This window comes from Equus quagga, chromosome 11, assembly GCF_021613505.1.
Source record: "Equus quagga isolate Etosha38 chromosome 11, UCLA_HA_Equagga_1.0, whole genome shotgun sequence".
Taxonomy (NCBI): Eukaryota; Metazoa; Chordata; class Mammalia; order Perissodactyla; family Equidae; genus Equus; species Equus quagga.
In genome coordinates this window covers 17760609-17781316 of record NC_060277.1, presented here as the reverse complement: position 1 = coordinate 17781316, position 20708 = coordinate 17760609, and the positions used below count along the sequence as shown (strand labels likewise).

At 38.9% G+C, this 20708-nt stretch overlaps 1 protein-coding gene across 2 annotated transcripts in view; it reads right to left on the bottom strand.

Moving 5' to 3' along the window:
- GOPC (golgi associated PDZ and coiled-coil motif containing) overlaps window positions 1–20107 on the bottom strand; it is a 45363-nt gene extending 25256 nt beyond the window's left edge. For both annotated transcript variants that reach the window (XM_046675539.1, XM_046675540.1), the window contains exon 1: window positions 19591–20107. In XM_046675539.1, coding sequence (XP_046531495.1) covers window positions 19591–19878 — 288 coding nt within the window. In that variant the 5' untranslated portion in view covers window positions 19879–20107. The remainder of the gene's footprint in view (window positions 1–19590) is intronic.
- Between the last annotated feature and the right edge of the window lie 601 nt (window positions 20108–20708).

Here is a 20708-nt window from a genome sequence, read left to right as displayed (position 1 = left end):
TGTTAGAAATTTCTGAGATTCTTAAAATCCACCCCAGTACTTTCTAATCTAACCCTCATGGTCTGTTCTGCATTGCCCTGTGACCGGAGGCAATTTTGCCAGTTGTTCCCAGATCGCTTGCTCAAGTTTCCCAACCAAAGTGATGTCTTCTCCTTTTGGGAGCTGTTGGTGACTTCTGTGTTTCTGGGCTCCCCCTTCTATTCCTCCTGCCACACAGGAGTTCTTCCACATGCAATCTGTGTGGGTCCTGCTACCCAACCTACCCATATTCCGGGGTTTGTGAGGATACCTCCTCATCTAGTTTTGCTGCAGAGGCCGTCATTAGCCTTTTTCTTTTGTGATTCCAGTTTTTTTTATTTTTACAAAAGATTTTTAAAAATTTAAAACTATGCATTCACTGTGATCTCTCAAAGACCAGAAATCCCCACCTCACGGTTTCATTGTAGTAGGAAAACTGTGATATTCTAGCCCAGCACTGCCCAATAGAATATAACATGAACCACATAGGTAATTTAAAATTTTCTAGTAGTCAAATTAAAAAAGGTAGAAATAAACAGGTGAAATAACTTTTTATAATATATTCTACTTAACATATCTAAAATATCCTCAAACATATAGTATAAAACAATTATTGAAATATTACATTCTTTTTTTCATACTAAGTCTTCAAAACCCATTGCATACATTACACTTACAGCACATCTCAATTTGAACGGGCTGTACTCAAAAGTCATGTCAGGCTAGTAGCTACTATATGGGACAGTAAAAGTCTAGCCCTTTTATTATGAATCTGGAGCAGTAACAAATTTCATTAAGATTTAAATGCTAAAAGAAATAATAAATTAGTAGTTGACTGTGTTCTTTAAATATAATAAACATGTACACGAGATTAAACAAAGCAGAACTTCATTTTCATTGCCTTCTAGAAGAGTACATAACTTAACAGTTTTTACACAGTGTCTTTCACAAATACCCATAACCGGAAAAGCTGTGAGAGAAAAGAACCTACATGTATGATAACAATGTCTTACAGAGTTTCATCCATTTAACAAACTGCCCCCACCCCCGGCCAAAAATTATGGTGGTTGGCCTAGTGGTGTAGTGGTTAATTTCGCACATTCTGCCTTGGCAGCCCAGGGTTTGCAGGTTCAGATCCCGGGCGCAAACCTATGCACCACTCATTAAACCTTGCTGTGGCAGCTCCCACATACAAAACAGAGGAAGAATGGCATGGATGTTAGCTCAGGGACCATCTTCCTCAAGCAAAAATAGGAAGATTGGCAACAGATGTTAGCTCAGGGCAAATTTTCCTGACAAAAAAAAAATTATGAACATTACAATCACCTATTACTAGACAACGTTAAGTTCATCACGCTCCTTAAAGTACAAATAAATCTGGAGCCAGCCCTGGTTGGCGTAGTGGTTAAGTTTGGCATACTCTGCTTTGGCGGCCCTGGTTCAGTTCCCAGGTGCGGACCTACACAACTCACGGCCATGGTAGGGCAGCAACCCACATACAAAATAGAGGCAGACTGGTAAGAGATGTTAGCTTAGGGCAAATCTTTCTCAGACAAAACAAAACAAAACAAAACAAAACAAAAAAGTCTGGTCTAGAAAGTCCTTCTTAGTCAAAAAAAAAAAACCTATAGGATTTTATGGGCTTTGAAACAAAATAATCACAAAAGGAAAATAAATATTTGAATAATATTCACTCTTTCTGAGCAATATGTAGCTTACGCTAAAGTGAACCTACCCAGAAATAGTTTAAAATAAGCCATTTAATCTATTAAAACTCTTATCTCTTTGTTCATTACATTGACTTTGATTCTGTATCTATCTTGTTTCTTTTTGGCGTTAATATATTCCTCTATTCCTTACACTTCCTATAGACTGGAAGTTAACTCTAAAGGTTTAATCAGGGGTGATGTCAGCATCATGGCAGAGTAAGCTTTCCCAGTAATCTCTCCCATCCAACATACAACGAAAAGGTCATTGATACGCCAACAGAGGCCATCCAAACACAACACAAAAAACATCAGAGAGACCCACGCAGCCATATGACAAAGGACTGAGAGGGTGTAGCCTCCCCTGGAGAAGGTGGAATGGGGTAAGAGAAAACTTCACTCCCCGCCCAAAGACTGTGATCCAGGACCACAGAAGGCCTCTGAGAGGGAAGGAACAGGGGAAGGGACTTTCGTTTGTGGGAACATCCAGGATCCCTGAGGGCCGTTGCAGCCCAGAGGGAAGCCCTCTACCGGGGTGAAAGCTTTCACGGGGGGTGACCTTATCAAGCCAACACTCCAGGAGAGCAGATAGCAAGAGCAGAGGAAGCAAATTCCAACAGCGTGCAAGAGAAAGCGTCCCTCCCCCCATCCACCCAGCATGGCTCAGGCAGCTAGGATTTTGGTTGAAGGCAGAGTGCTCAAAATACATAGCTCTTGACCCCCACCCAGTGGAGATGGGCAGTAACTGCAACCAAATAACACCAGGATGAGAAAAAACAGAGCCACTCCCTCTAGCAATACCTAACATTATATTAGATCTCCAGATGAGAGAGAAAATGACAAATACCCAGAAATCAGTCCTGAGAACACAGAAATATGTAATCTAAATGAAAAAGAATTCAAAATAGCTATCATCAAAACACTCAATGAGTTAAAAGAGAATGTAGAAAAACAATTCAACGAGTTTAGGAGCTACTTCACAAAGAGATTGAAACTATAAAGAATCAATCAGAAATATTGGAGATGAAAGACACAATGGAAGAAATAAAACAAAATATGGATTTCCTGAACACTTGAGTGGACATGACAGAGGAGCATATCAGTATAATCAAAGATAGACGTTGAAATGCTCCAGATAGACGAGAAGAGAGAACTAAGACTAAAAAGAAATGAAGAAAGCCTCTGAGAAATAACCAATTCAATTAGGAAGTGCAACATGAGAATTATAGGTATTCAATACGGAGAAGAGAAGGAGAATGGAGCAGAAAGCTTGTTCAAAGAAATAACAGCAGAGAACTTCCAAAACCTAGGAAAGGAGATGGAAATCCACATGGAATAGGCTACCAGATCTCCTAAATATGTCAATGTAAAAAGACCTACTGCAAGGCATATAGCAGTGAAACTGGCAAAAGTGAACGACAAAGAAAGAATACTAAGGGCAGCAAGGCAGAAGAAAATAACCTACAAAGGAACCCCATCAGGCTTTCAGTGGATTTCTCTGCAGAAACCTTACAGGCTAGGAGAGACTGGAATGACACATTCAAATCTTTGAAGGACAAAAACTTTCAGCCAGGAACACTCTATCCAGTGAAAATATCCTTCAGATACGATGGAGAAATAAAAACTTTCCCAGACAAACAAAAGCTAAGGGAGTTCGTAGCCACGAGACCCCCCCCCCCCAAATCCTCAAGAAGACTGTCATCGGGCTGGCCCAGTGGTGCAGTGGTTAAGTTCGCACATTCTGCTTCGGTGGCCTGGGGTTTGCCAGTTCAGATCCCAGTGCGGACCTACGCACCACTTGTCAAGCCATGCTGTGGTAGGCGTCCCACATATAAAGTAGAGGAAGATGGGCATGGATGTTAGCTCAGGGCCAGTCTTCCTCAGCAAAAAGAGGAGGATTGGCAGTGGATATTAAGCTCAGGGCTAATCTTTCTGGAAAAAAAAAAAAGAAGGCCCTCATACTTGAAAAAAAAAAGGTAGAAAGGGGTTACAAGCACAGAGTAAGGAGATAAAAAGGCAGACAGAATCAGAGCAGTATAGCAAATATTCAAGTATAGCATTAAAGACAAAGAGAAGGAAAACACCAAAAACAAAGATAATCTTATCATTTTAACCACAAACTCATATAACAAGATGGAGTAAGTGAGAAAAACAACTTAGGAGAGGAAGAGGAAAGGGACTGAATTGATTTAGTCTAAGGAAATAAGAGGCCATCAGAAAAGGGACTATCTATCCATGAGATTTTGAATACAAACCTCAAGGTAACCACTAGACAAAAAAGCAGAACCGAGACTCAAATAATAAATAAGGGGAAAACAAAGAAACACAACATAAAAAACTACATAACTCGACTTGTAGACCAAAATACGCAAGAGGAGAAACAAAGGAAATGCAAGAGAACCAGAAAACGAGTGATAAAATGGCAGCATTACGCCCCCATATACTGATAATCCCCTTAAATGTAAATGGATTGAATTCTCCAATAAAAAGACACAGAGTGGAGAGATGGATTAAAGAACAAGACCCAACAATATGCTGCCTCTAGGAAACAAATCTCAGCTCCAATGACAAACACAGGCTCAGAGTGAAGGGATGGAAGATGATACTCTAAGCTAATGGCAAACAAAAGAAAGCAATTGTTGCAACACTTATATTAGACAAAGCAGACTTCAAGATAAGACAGGTAAAGGAGACAAAAAGAGCCAGTATATAATGATCAAAGGAACATTCCATCAAGAAGACATAACACTTATAAACATCTATGCACCCAACACAGGAGCACCAAAGTTCATAAAGCAACTATCAACAAAACTAAAAGAACATACTAATAATAACACAATAATAGTAGGGGACCTCAACACTCCACTCACATCAATGGATAGATCACCCAGACAGAAAATCAACAAGGAAACAGCAGAATTAAATGAAAAGCTAGACCAGTAGACATATATAGAACACTCCATCCAAAGACAGCAGAATACACATTCTTCTCAAGTGCGCGTGGAACATTCTCAAGGACAGACCATATGTTGGGAAACAAGGCAAGCCTCGATAAATTTAAGATTGAAATAATAACAAGCATCTTTTCCAATCACAATACTATAAAGCTAGAAATTAAAGGTTTAATCAGATTTACTCAAATCTTTGTGGCAAGAAGTATACTGTGTGTTTCAACAGGCATATACTGTCTGGTTGTCCCACTATGATTTATCGTTCAAATCAAAAATCTCGTGGTTTATTAATAACTGAGTAAAACTTCTGGAGTTAAGAAACAAGTTAAAGAGGCATAAGTGGTACTCTTAGTTAACCTGGCAGACTAACATTCAAATGAGCAATGACTGTATTCTAAAAGAGGACGGAAACAGAGCAGTATGCAGGTCTTTTGAAAATGGCCTATTATAAACATGGACTCTTTATTAAGAGAAATAACTTCTCAAGAGGTTGCTCAACTTTAAAACAAATAAAAGAATTCTTTACAATGAGAGGATGCAGGTATTAAAATTCAAAGCCCAATTTTATTTTTTTTTGGAACAAGGCAAGTGTTTCAAATTTACTCTAAATTTAGTGACATTTAAGTAACTCTTTTTTCTGTTTATGATACAAGCACTTTAGCTGCTATGAAAAGTTAGTCATTGGTAAATGTTATGTCAAGATTAGAAATTTCCACATTTTACTTAAACGTTATCTTCCTAATATCACAGAATTTTAGAATTCAAGGAGATCTTAGAGAACATAAAGACTATGATTATGACAATATTTAGATAATGAAACTGAGGCCCATCAAGGTTGCTTTTATTTCTAAGGCTACCAAACTGGCAAAACAGCACTTTGAACCCAATTCTTACTCCCAGGGCGAGGTAGTGGAAGTGTTATTAAGCAGTCAGCCATAAGGAAGACTGTGTTTCTATAGCTACAATACAGATGTTCAACTTACTAACAATATTCTCAGCTACCACAAAGCAAGCACCTATCTACCAAATGGCAGACATACACACACCAAACATTATCTATAATTCTTATTATACTCCCCAACTTTTTTTTTAATAGTTAAGAAAACTGGAAGTCAGGGTTTAAGTAATTTGTCCAAGATCACACAGCTAGTAATAGACTCAAAACCAGCTTGACCATAAAAAGAGCCCAAGCATCTTTCACCTCACTGTGTTACCTTGGCCTCATTGCTACTAGTAGAGTGAAAGTTAAAAAGAAACAGCTGATTTCAACCTTCAACTCTCATTTAAATTTTCAAATGATATACAAAAACTGTTTTAAAAAGCAAAACCATAAACAGTTAAAAACTATATAACACATAGACTTTATTTGGGATACAATCTTTTCACCCTCCTACATTTGATCTTGAAGATTCATTTACAAAAAAAATAAAACAAAACTGACCATCAAGACATTCCTTCCCTAGAACTCATTAAGGATAAAATGATCTCATTCTAGAAAGGTCTCTGGGCCTTAAGACCATGGCCTTCAGATCAGCCAAGCCATTAAAGCAACCACTGGTGAGATTTTTCTACAGCAGTGATGCTCAAAATATGGTCCCTGGATCACCACTATCAGCTGGAACGGAGTCAGGAGACAGATGAAAACTCAGGGGATACTATGCAAAGTAGAAATGAAATATTCCCAAGAATGAAAAAGACAGATAGCGAGGAGATTTATCTAAATTATATGACAGGATTATCATCACCATTTATTTGTATTAATGTAGTCACTACTATTCTATTTCTCATCTCATACTCTTTCAAAACATCCAAACTTTTCCATCTAGATAATTCCTTTCTAATATAATTCTTAACTATTCCACTCTGGCACCAAAATCAAAGTACTTTTTTATTCAGAGTTTCCTATTACTCCACTTTGTCTAGACCTTAATCCTCTGTCTATATAATAATCTTCTAAAAATTTACAACAGCTGCACTTTTTTCTTTCTAAATGTAACCTAGTTTTTACTTCTTTAACTGTCTTATGAATAAAAATGCCAATTACTTTACATTAAGCACCCTTCAAAAACTTGTTTTGGGGGAGGATCAAATTAAGACAAGAAATTAGCAAATGTCAAATTGTCCAGCAGGGAGGGAACATGGACCCAGCTCACTAATTTCGGCATGTCATGCAGCTCTTTTGATAACATTTTAGAAGGTCCAAGCTAACAACCTAAAAAAATCTGGTAAAACATCTTTATTTTGTACATGAAGAAACTGAGGTCCAAAGAGATTAGGTGAGTTGCTCCAATTCACAAATTGCATGTGATTAAAACTCAGACTTCCTGACATCCTTTGTAATTTCTGGTAAGAATAGGAAAAACGGTGAGGAAGGAGTTCGTGAACCCCGAAGGAGATCACGTCCCCAAATCTCAGAACTAGACAAGGCTCTAAGCAAGAAACTCTGAACACCCCCTATGTAGCCAGCCCCCACCCCACCCCAGAATTCACATGCATGCAGAAGCATGAACATACACAGATACATATGCAGGCATGGACACACACGCACACAAAAGCACACATTCCCCAAGCTGTGTAAGAATTACACAGAAAACAGTTGACTCCCAATAGCAGTTTAACTCTAATGAACCATAGGATAGAAAGATGCTCATAAAGATGTAAATATTATCTCACATTTTACCTATAAATGCTCCTACACCTTTTGTTTTAAAGTATGTGTACCAAAGGTAATCACTTCACTAAAAGGAAACAATTATGCTTTTTATGTTTAAAAATGCAATTTAGGATGAAAAATACAGACTGGAATTTAAATCTCTAGCAAGTATACATTTAATGCCAATATCTAAAATTTATCATGTACATCAACCTACTTCCCAAAAGGGTTTAAAACTCATAAGGTCAATAAAACAAATGCAAATAATAAAAATCAGGTAGAGATAGCAGGATATTACTATAAAAAAATACCATCTTATTACAGTTTATTGAGTATTAAATTTAACACTGAGTTTCCTATAATAAGAAAACTTTACAGATTTTATAATTCTCCTTGTCTCATTAAAAGAAGCAATGCCATTTTATCTAGTGAGACTGTCTTTTTTTTCTGGAACTAAACTTTAAAAAGAATATATCATAGAGATTCAAAACTACCTGACAGACAGCAGAGGCAGAACCATTCTTCATGCCACCTTTTCTCCTGTGACAAAGGTCAAAGGGATAATGTAACAAAAGAAAGCATTTGATCCATTACTTTCCTTTCTTCTACTCCTTCAAAACAGCAGAACAAAGTGTGAGAGCTCATTTAATTTACCCCGCTCCTTTTAGAAAGAATCTTCCTCTATTTTCTCTTTTCTTCCTGTGCCTGAGGTGGTTAGTGTTGCTCCTACTATCCAAGATTATAGAAGCCAATGAGTCCTATTCTAAAACAAAGACTGTGACCAAACAGAAAATACACTCAAAGGTCAAATATGAAAGCCTCTGCCAACCCTCAATATAGGAAACAATATTCCTCTATAATTATTACAAGTCAGCTCTTGACACAGTCTGCTCATTTGACTCATGAAAGTTCTGTGAGAAAACTACTGATTCCCTCCAGTTTACTCTATCCAAGCATAATGACCACTAACTTCATCTGTCATTATTCTCCCCAAACTGTTCTGCAGTTTAAGACAAGCAAACATATATATTATTTTTAGTCTCCTACACCATCATGCATTCATGCAAGAAGTATTTATTAAGCACCAACTATATGCCAAGTACTGGGCTGGGTTCCAGGATACACTGGTAGACAAAACAACTGTGAGTCCTGCCCTGCAAAGCTCAGAGCAGCCTTGTACAGGAGGCAGCTCATAAAGAAATGAATGGCATCGATGCAATCCCCATCAAAGCTCCAATGACATTTTTAAGAGAAATAGAATACAGAATCCTAAAATTTATATGTAACAACAAGACTCCAAACAGCCAAAGGAATCCTGAGAAAAAAGAAGAAAGCTGAAGGTATCACACTTCCCAATTTCAAAATATACTACAAAGCTATAGTAATCAAAACAGCATGGCACTGGCACAAAAAGAGAGACACAGATCAATGAAATAGAGTTGAGAGCCCAGAAATAAACCTATACATCTACGGACAGCTAATTTTCGACAAGGGAGTCAAGAACATACAATGGAGAAAGGAAAGTCTCTTCAATAAATGTTGTTGGGAAAACCGGACAGCCACATGCAAAAGAATGAAAGTAGACCATTACCTTACACCATATAAAAAAATCAACTCGAAATGGATTAAAGACTTGAATGTAAGACCTGAAACCACAGAATTTCTATAAAAAACATAGTAGACTATTCAACATTGGTGTTAGCATATTTTCAAGTACCATGTCTGACCAGGCAAGAGAAACAATAGAAAAAATTTGAAAAAGGCACGACATCAAACTAAAAAGCTTCTGTACAGCAAAGGAAACCATCAACAAAACAAAAATGCCACCTAACAATTGGGAGAAGATATTTGCAAACCATCTATCTGATAAGGGGTTAATATCCAAAATATATAAAGAACACACACATCTCAACAACAAAAAACACTCAATTAAAAAATGGGCAAAAGATCTGAAAAGACATTTTCCCAAAGATATACAAATGGCCAACAGGCACCTGAAAAGACATTTAACATCATTAATTACTAGGGAAATGCAAATCAAAACTACAATGAGATATCACCTCACTCCCATCAGAATGACTATAATTAACAAGACAAAAAATAACAAGCATTGGAGAGGATGTGGAGAAAAGGGAACTCTCATACACTGCTGGTGGGAATGAAAACTGGTGCAGCCACTGTGGAAAACAGTATGGAGATTTCTCAAAAAATTAAGAATAGAACTACCACATGATCCAGCTATTCCCCTGCTGGGTATGTATCAAAAGAACATGAAAACACGAATACATAAACATATATCCACCTCTATGTTCGCTGCAGCATTATTCACAATAGCCAAGACTTGGAAGCAACCTAGGTGCCCGTGAAGGGATGAACAAAGAAGTGGTACAGGGGCTGGCCCAGTGGCACAAAGTGGTTAAGTTCACATACTCTGCTTCGGCGGCCCAGGGTTTGCCGGTTCGAACCCCAGGCATGGACCTACGAACCGCTTATCAAGCCATGCTGAGGTGGCATCCCACATATAAAGTAGAGGAAGATGGGCACAGATGTTAGCTCAGGGACAATCTTCCTCAGCAAAAAGAGGAGGACTGGCGGCGGATGTTAGCTCAGGGCTAATCTTCCTCATACACACACACACAAAAGATGTGGTGTATATATACACAATGGAACACTACTCACCCATAAAAAAAGACGAAATCTTGCCATTTGCAACAACATGGATGGACCTTAAGGGTATTATGCTAAGTGAAATAAGTCAGAGGAAGAAAGTCAAATGCCATGTGATCTCACTCATAAATAGAAAATAAAACAACAACAAACAAACACACAAAGACAGAGATTGGATTGGTGGTTATCAGAGGGGAAACGGGGAAGGAGTAGGGCAAAAGGGGTGAATAGGCGCATATTTATGGTGATGGACTGTAACTAGTCTTTGGGAACATGATGTAATCTACAGAGAAACTGAAATATAATGATGTACACCTGAAATTTATATAATGTTATAAACCAATGCTACCGCAAAAAAAAAAAAAAGAATGGCATATATAATAACAGTATTAACTATGTGCCAGGCACTATTTTGAACATATTCATATTTTAATTCCTAACCCTCACAACAATCCTCTGACATATTTTTTCTACAGGAAAGGAAACTGAAGTGTAAGTTAAGGTAACTTGTCCAAGGTCATTACAAAGCTAGTAATATATGTAATTACAAACTGTAATAAGCTGTATGAAAGGAACTAAAAGAAGAGAATTAGTGAGGTGGGAGTGTGGCTATCCTTCTGGGAAGTGTTTCGGTTACTATCAGAGCAGCAGCTCTCACAGGTCTGTGGGAACTTTTCAGGGCATCCACCAGGCCAAAGCTATTTTTATTATTATTATTACTGAGGTCATGATAGTTTACAACATTGTGAAATTTCAGTTGTACATTATTATTTGTCAGTCATCTTATAAGTGCGCCTCTCCATCCTTTGTGCCTACCTCCCAACCCCCTTCCCACTGATAAACACTATCTGTTCTCGCCAAAGCTATTTTTATAATAAAAACATTACCTGCCTTTTTCACCGTGTTGACATCTGTACTAAAAGTGGAAAAGCAATGATGAGCAAAATGCTGGCATTTTAGTACAAGTCAACACAGTGGCACCAAACCGTACTAGCCGTCACTGTACTCTTCACTACTATGCACTCACAGTTAAAAAAAAGTTCATTTAAGAATGTCCTTGAAGAAGCAGGAAAAATTATTAATTTTTAAAAATCTCGACCCTTGAGTCCATGTCTTTTTAACATTCTGTGTGATGAAATGGGAAGTATACAGAAAGCAAGTCCACTGCACATCAAACCATGCTGTCTCAAGGCAAAGCACTTATGCAACTGCCTGAGCTACAAAACCTTTTTTTTCTTGGAACACCATTTTTATTTGAAAGAAGAACAAACTATGGTTATTAAGATTAATATATTTGGCAGACATGTTCTTGAGAATAAAGTAAATCTGTTATTTCAAGGAAAACAACAGCATTTGTTGCCAATGATAAAAATTTGTGCTTTCAAGTGAAAATCAGAATTTTAGAAAACCTGAATCCATCACCATGAGCATGATAGCTTCCCAAAACTTACAGATTTGTCTGATGAGATTGGCAATATTAAGAAGTGTGATTTTTTTCTATATTGTATAAGATGTGCCCACATTTGGAAGATCTGCATAACTCAGCAAACCAATATTTTCAAAATGATCAATGCATAATGTTAAAATCACGCCTTGGTAAAAAGATCCAAAGACTACAGAGAGACCAATGCTTTTGTAACAATGTATGGAAAGTTCATTGATAGAGTTTCAGATTCCACATTGTAACTAACCTTTAAGATAAATGGCCTTTTACTATCAAAGAAGAATATCCACAATTATCTGAACAAGCTATTAAAGTACTCCTCCCTTATCCAACTACACAGCTCCATGAAGTCAAATTTTCTTCCTCTATGATAACCAAAACCACATATCACAACTGTCTGAACGCAGAAGCAGATGTGAGAATCCAGCTGTCTTCTATTAAGCCAGATATTTCAAAAAAATTTTTAAATGTAAAACAATGCCACTCGTCAACTAAATTTTTTTGCAAATAGTTATTTTCCATTAAAAATATTTACATTAACATGTAATGCCTTATTCCTGATATTTTTAACAGATATAAGTATTTAAAGGTTTCTCAGTTTTAATTTCTAACAATAAATATCAGTAGATATAACCCATATGAAAAAAAAGCTCTTTGGGGACCTCATTTTGCAGAATGTAAGGGGTCATGAGATCAAAAAGTTTGAGAACTGTTTTCTTAAGAGTTTCTGAAAGGAGGCCCAGGTGGCGTGACCATATAGAATAAGAATAGTAAGACATGTCATTGGAGACACAGCCAGAGGTCAGATCATACAGAGCTTGTCAGCCATAACAAGGACTCTGAATTTTATTCAAAGTCCAATTGAGGAATTTTAAGCAGAATGACATGATTAAATTTACATCTTAAAAAAGATAGCTGTGTGTAATATGGAAGACAATGTGAATGAACCACGGTGGGAAATTTGAAATGGAGATAAGTAGATAAATCTGTGATGTACTTTTGAAAGTTAAAGTACTTTGATGTAAACTGCAAGATGAAGTTCCAAACAACATACAAAATATTTCCTGTTTCCATTTTAACATTAAAGAACTCAGTTGCTCTCTGCTCAAACTGGAGGTAGGGTGAGGAGAATTAACCCACCCAGTATTTTAGAAATGTTACAAGTACACTAAATCCATACTCAATACTCTTATATAATGATGTTTAAAGTTATTCTTAGTCATAGTTTCAAATTTGTCTTAAAATGGAATATCATGAATTATTAACTCACAAATCATATCCTTGTGAATTACATACCAGCGGAATAAACAAACCTGAAGATTCAGTCATTCAATAATGTGGTGGGCACTATGTTAGACACTATGAATACACAGTCAACAAGACAGACACCACCCCAGCTCTCATGAAACCTGTATCACAGAATTATTGGCAATCTTTGAGGATTGACAGCAGAACACCAGAGGTGTTTCAAATAATTTATGAATTCAAATAACCATTTATTGAGGATACACTGTTTGCCAGGATCTGGAGACAAAAAGATGAATAAGACATGGATTCTGCCCTTAAGAATTTCACTGTCTAGTAGAAAGAGATAAAAATACATTTCCAATTATGATACAGCACTACTATAGAGACCTGTGTGATGTACCAATTCAAAAGGAAGTGAAGGGGGTCAGGCAGAAAGGAAGAGTTTACCTGAGGGTTGAAAGGAGATCAGCTAACACACGGAATAGGGGAAGGGGAAGGAAGGTCTGAGATATGAAAACTGCTGGCAAGTGAGATAGGGATGTGAGTAAGGTCAGAAAGGTTGGTGTCTAATGTGTGAGTTCCAAACTTCCAATTTTAAAAAGGGGCCAAACACCAATTCTGTAATCCACATATAAGTCAACCTGATATTCATACTCACTATTCAATAAAGTTTAGGAGTACTATGGAGAAAAAACAGCCAACTAATTCCTAGAAACCAAAATGGGTCCATAAAAAGACAATGTCACCCCCTAAAGTCAGCATTCTCAAAGCATTTGATAGTTCAGATTATTTCACATAGTCCTGACCCTCAATGAGCTGACCTCCTAGAGGTAAAGAGATGTGGCAACCACCAATTATAGTACAACGTAACAAATCTAATAGTCCAAGTGAGTTCAAGGTGTTATGACAGCCTCTCCCTATAGAAAGCAGAGAGGAGTGGGGCGAGGACTTCACAGAGATGGTGATGTAATTGATGTCTTTAAAGATGAGTGGGTGTTTGATACTGTAGACAAAGGGGACAGAGAAGACATTATACAAAAAACCCTATGCCAAAGTACAGATGCCATGAAAGAGCAGGGCCTATTTAGAGAACTACAAATAGACCAGTTTTACTGAGGCAAAAGCAGAAAGAAGGGGCGACAAGAGATAAGGGCAGACAGACTGGACACTGATCACCATGTCACAGAGTTTGAATTTTAGCCAATAAGTAATAGGGAGGTATAAAAAGAAGAGTGACAGAATCAGAGTTGCCTTTTTTAATATGAATCATTAAAATGAAACATTTTAGAATAATTCTGGCAACAAAAGGATGGTTTGGAGGAGGTAAGAAGCAATTAGATTATGTTAGGAATATGCAAGAAGGGACAGGGACCTGAACCACGCACAATCTTATAAACTCATCTTTCCTGCCAGACCTGCTCCTTCTGGATTCCTTACTTCAGTGAATGTATATGTCTCCCAAGGCTGTCATAACAAATTACCACTAATTTGGTGGTTTAAAAAAATACAAATGTGTTTTCTCATAGGTCAGGATACCAGGAGGCCAAAATCAAGGTGTTGGCAGTGTGGGTTCCTTCTAGAGACTTTGAAGGAGAAACTGTCCCATGCCTGTCTCCTGGGTTTTGGTGGTTGCCAGCAATCCTTAGCATTTCTTGGCTTGTAGACATGTCACTCCAATCTCTCATTTCATCTTCACATAGTTTCTCAGTGTGTCCTCTGAGTGTCTCTTATCAGGACACTCTCATTGGATTTAGGGCCCACTCTAATTTGGTACGATCTTATCTCCATCCTTACACTAACTACATCTGCAAAGACCCTATTTCCAAATAAGATCACATTCTGAGGTTCCAGGTGGACAGGAATTTGGGGGGGGACACTATGCAACCCATTACAGGTTATCAACCAATACATTTTCCAAACAGAAATGTGGTGTCATCCTTAACCCTTCCTCTTCCTCATCCTCTGCATCTACATAATTATCAAATCCTGTTTCTACTTCTTTGATGAAGATTACCTCCTCTTCTTCATCTCCATTACCATTTTTATTTCAACAACATGCTTGTCTATATAGCAAACTCCTTGCTACAGCACGGGATGAATTCAATTATTACTCTCATTACTGTGCCTCTTACTAAACAAGGACTGCTTGAGGAAGTCACACAACAGGGCACCCCGGTTGTACCATGATTTTATGATAACTAACTCCAAATAAGTCCTCAACATTGCCGGTCCTTCTATTTCCCTAGCCAAGTGGCTCTCACTCTTCACTCTCCTCAAGCTCTTACTTTCACCCACTTTCAGCAGTTGTCCTGGGCTCCTATTTTACAAAGAATAAAGAAGGCTTCACACAAACTCCCTCAAACTCCCACCTTCTGCTCTCATCATCTCTCCCTTCTTCTAAGTATAACAGCTGCCCTTTTAACGTAAGGCCATTCTCTCTAAATGTACTTCGGATTTCATGTTCATTCAGAAACCATACTAATACTAATTATCCCTCTCTTTCTCTAGAATATTCAAATTTCCCCTCAACTAGATGCTTCTCATTGGCTTATAAACATGTTCAAGCTTATTTTTTCATTTGAAAAATAATACCTCCTTTGCACCTCACACTTCCCCTTCAGCTGTCTTTCCAGCCACATTCACTCTTTCTGCCTGCTTTTCTCTCCACCTCCTCCTTCCCCTACCAGGCATATATGCGTGTTTTTGGAGAGATCAGTTTCTCTAGTTCTGTAGCCTCCGACCCTTTACTTAATCCCTGTACAACGGGAATAACAATAGTAAACCTATCCCACAGGACTGCTCTGAGAATTAGATCTATGTATGTAAAATCTTAGGACAGAGTCTGGCCCTCGGTAATTGATCAACAGGGTTAGAAATATATTTATTGCTAATAATATCTCACACCCATCTATCTATCCAGCCAAATGACACCTTGGAGTCATCCTGAATTCTTTCATCCCTCCATTCCAATCCATCCCTAGATAGTGTACTGTTACCTCTCAAGTCTCTCTTGTTCTGAACACTTTCCTCCATCTCCACTCTCCTACTCTGCACTATTATCATCTCACACGGATCAGAATAAGAACCTTCTAAATGATTTCCTGCATTCATGTTCCCAAACTCTCTCCTTACCATAGCCAGAGTGAGCTATTCTAACCTCATATCTGAGGTTACTACCTAGTTTAAAACATGTCCCATTGTTATGAGAAAGCCCCCAAATCTACTGCATGACCTATGAAATCATGTAGATATGGTCCCTACCTACCTGTTTAAACTTATTTTATATCTCACTTCTTTTGCCCTCTGCTCTTATGACATATACCAACTTTTTTTGAATTCTTCAAATGCATTATGTGCTTGCCCATCACAGGTGCTTTCCACTTCCTGTTCTTTCTACTGGAGTGTTGAATGATACTTCCATTTCTCTTGGCCTAATTAATTCCTACTCATCCTTTATGTTTTAACTGAATGGTCCTTCCTCAAAGAAGCCTTCCTTGATCTCCCAGAATAGGTTCTCATTACTCTATGCATCTTTCATAGCACTCATCAAAGTTGGAATTTCACAACAAATTGCCCCAAGAAAATCCAAGCTCCCTAAGAGCAACGGCTATGTCCACTTTTGCTCTCTATAGTCTCCCAACTGTCCAATACAGAATCTGGCACGTAATTAGTGCTCAGTAAATATACACTGGGTCAGTATTAAACTTCAAGTTCAATGCTGCAAAACAGCCTTACTGCTTATTTAAAGACAGGATAGCTTTAAAGTAGTAAAAGGATAGTACATCATTAGTTCATTATTAACGTGGCTCTGATCAAAGTTAAAAATTTCTTGGGGCTAGACCCGTGGCGGAGTGGTTGAGTTCGTGTGCTCTGCTTCAGCGGCCCAGGGTTTCACTAGTTCGGCTTCTGGGTGCAGACCTAACACTGCTCATCGGCCATGCTGAGATGGCATCCGACGTGCCACAACTAAAGGGACCCACAACTAAAATACACAACTATGTACTGGGGGGTTTTGGGGAGAAGAAGGAAAAATAAAATCTTTAAAAAATAAAAAAGGATAAATTAAAAAAAATTTCTCCACTGATGGTTGTGAATAGTAAATCACTTTAAAAAGAAATACTGACTCAGCAATTGCTGAGGGAAAGGAGGATGTGATAGAAGATGTATTGTTTTGCTGTTATTTTAAAAAAGAGGTAAATAGGCAGAAAATTGTATTTCAAGGCAGAGAGATGAGTTCTTCTAGAGTACTGGTTCTCAACCTTTGTTCTACTCCAACACACCTACTTCTGCTACTACTACCATGACTACTACTACTATCCCCATCAGTACCTGGGACTCCAGCACAGCCGTCACCAAGCGGCTCCCCACAGCAGGAATTCTCAAGCAGGCGGGAAGTATAAGAGAGATGTGAGTAAACTGAAATGGCACTACCTTAAAATATTCTGATATTCTCTGCCCTCCCTTCCCCCTTACTGATCGCCTTCTCCCCAAATATAACTTACAGCAAGAAGCAGTCACATAGATGTCATTTATATTTAATTTTAAAATTCAACCTGTGATTTTTTTGCAGCAAAATTGTTTTCCTAACTATTATATTAATATTAAATGTGGTGTTACCTAAAGACACAATAAATGAGAAGAAAAAGGAGTAATCTGGAAGGATATTCAAGACCAATTTAAAAAGAAGTTATCATTCTGGAGGAATCTGTGTCTTGATTATAAAAATATATTATTATAGTAATATGGTTTAAGGTATTAAACTCTAAAACCACTGAACTTTGGTGCACATGTGTTCTACCAAACCATAAATGGCCTCAAATATTATGTCTTAATGTCAATATCCTTAAAAAAATAGAATTCAAGAAATAAAATAAAATAGGGCAAAAAAGTATGGAAATTTTTTCAAAGATTTCAAGATCTCAGAAGACTGATAACAGTATATGGAGCGACCTCTGAAATTCTGCAGATGACACAGCAGCAAATCTACTTTGAATGGCACTATGACAGTGAACCTCACTCCTCAGCAACAAACAACCGATTCCAGGAACACTGTAGAAACTGCTAAATGTAGGAGGATTAACCTCACAGATCTGATAAGTCAACTGTACCTGAAAAAACACACAAACAAAAAGAGTCACGCTGAGTCCCTCCCCTCCCAATTTTCTAAGATCTTTAAATCAAGGGTTTCAGGCATGTTGAAAAAACATGCTAGCATTGTGATAGGCTAGCATTTCTTATTTGGAGAAGTAACGCCACCTCCTAAGCCAGGACATGCAGTCAGAATATGTAATTATAATTTCCGAAAAAAAGAACATGCATAATTTATTATAGATCTGAATACTTACCTAAAATATTTAAAGATGAAAAGAATTGAGCACCACCTCCTACTTACAGAACAATCCTTTCTCCAAAATTAGATTTTATATCTGACATCAAAATATCACTGTTTCAAGTTTCCTTGAGTCATTTAAAAAATGAATTAGAGATTGTTTCATTTTTTTAAAAGCTGTTTATCCTCAGTTGATACTTTCAGTTGTAAATGATATGGAAGTTCTCATGTGGCAAAAGGTACTCTTGCTGTTATTTAAACCTAAAGTACTATTTCTAAAAACCATCAAATGCAATTTCACTACCTGAGAAAAATATTTTTTTTAGAAATTACCACTAATAAAGAAATCAAGACATTATCATAAGAAGTGTTTAGCTTCCTCTTGGCACTTCCATTCCAACCTTTTAGGTTGGAAAAAATTAACAGTCCTTTCAGGGGAGAAGAATCACAAAATCTCTGATATGCAATTCTACACTAGTCAAAGGTGAATTATCCCACCTTTCTCATGGCAAAGAGAAAGAATGCTAACCACTAAGCGAGGACAGGATGTGTATCTGATACTCACATTGATTTGGATCCAATGGGCACACTCAACCATTACAACTGATAGCAATGATGATTTCTTAGGAAATCTAACGTTCAAAGGACTTGGCACATCAATGATTATCCTATTCATATCTATTTACAATGAAAGACCCACTCTCTTATTTAAATTAACCAGTTAGAAAATGCTCTTTATGTAATAATGTTAATCTATCATGATTTCTAAATACTGTAATAATGCACTAATTTAATTTTCTACACAGTATGGTAAATTTTTTGGAACCGTCACCATCCACCCACACCCACAACCAAGATTACAGACTAAAGCAAACAATCATTCTTCACATACTTTCAAAAATAAATCCAGACTTCGGGAAAAGTAGAAAAGTAAAAACAAAACCTCAATGTTAGAAGTCATTTAAATAATTGCAGGGAGCTCTGGAGGTATGTGCCTGTAATTTAAGGACCAACTGTAAACCGAGAAGGACACTGATACTATTTAGTCTTTATCTCACTAAATTTTCCTAACAGCATTGATCAAATTCCCTCAAATAGTTCGTGCATGCAGGCAATAGCATGTCTGTGTGCAACTATGTGAAACAGTTAAACATAATCAGGACTGCATCTGTCTGGTGATATAAATACCTAGTTTACCAATGTGAAAGTAGACCTAAAAACCCAAATGTTAAAAAGTGGGCTAAGGTATTCTTATGACAGAGAATCTTTGAGCTTACTCTTAGGTTTGTTAATGTAATAAGTACAAGTAGGCTGGTATAATTAGTTCCTGTTTCTTCCTCACAGAGACACTAGGAAAGTGGATGACTCAAGGAGACGCATACGTCGATCTACACTCCTTTTGCTCCTCCAACCTCACTTGACTCTTTTCCTTCACACGTACACACACACGCTCCCCCGTCACATTTGAAGCCCAGGTGCATAGTGAGCAGTTTTCTAGGGTCGTTTCACTGGTGCGTTAAATAGGATCTGATGACTGGGGTCGGATGCCACCCCCTCCAGTGCCCGCAACTCACCTCCAGTTTGTGGTTGATTTGGGACACAGTCTGGGCTTTGTGGCAAAGCTGCGCAAAGCAGGAGCTCAGGCTGGTCATCTTCTGTCGCCCCTCATAAGTGATGTCCGCCTGGTCCGGATCGATCTCGCCCAGGAGCAGATCCACATCCACGAAGGCCTTGTCGAACTCCTTCTCCAGCACCTCCAGCCACCGGAACATGGATACCCCGCCAGCGGAGACCCCCACGGCGCAGGAGGCGCCCCCTGGGCCCCCTCCGGCTCCTGCCGGGCAAGGGCCGCCCGTCGACATGGCGCTGTCTAGGGCCGCCCCCAACTGCTGCGGACCCCCGCCGCCCAGCCCGCGCGAGAGGAACTGATGGGACTGCGGGGACCCCCGCGCACGCACGTTCCTCGGGTCCTCTGCCTTTCCCTCGCGCAGCTAACGCCGGCAACGCGGCCCCGCAGGGGTAGGAGCAGCGGGACTGTGGCAACGGCGGCGGCGGCACGCGGAAGACTCAGGCCGTCCCACCTCCCGGCCCGCCTCCGCTGCGCATGCGTAGCAAAGACCCAGGCGGGCGCCGACGGGCGGGACGAAATGGGCGGGGCTAGGATGCGACCTTGGCCTATGAAAACTCTTTGCTTGGGACCGGCCCGTCAGCGGCCATATTGACAACTGGCAAACTGCAGCTTGAATCTCCGAGAAGTCGAGGCGCATGATGTCGGGTTCCAAGTTGGAAAGGCTCGAGGAGGAGAAGGGCGTCCCCGTCGCAGAGAGCAACGGCTGCCGCCCGTCTGACTCCACAGTGGGCGGGGCCTGTTAAAAGTAGTCCGGGAAAGTTGTCGCGGTGTCACCCAAGGGGCAGGGAAGGGAGAGTGAGGAAGGGCTGTGTGAGCATGCGCAGTGGCCACGTTTTACCTTCTGCGTTCCACTTCCTGTTGAGGGTGGGGTGGGTGGACTCATTGGCTTTTCCTGATAAACCAGGCCCTAAATTTCGGGTGGAAACTGTTCAGGGCTGCATGTTGAAGGACAGTGGCTGACCAGGTTTTGCTGAATTAATACGATACCTTTTGTGATTAAGAGGAAGCCTTGGGTTCAAGTCTTAAACCTTGTCTCATGTTAGCTATGCCAACTTCGTTGTA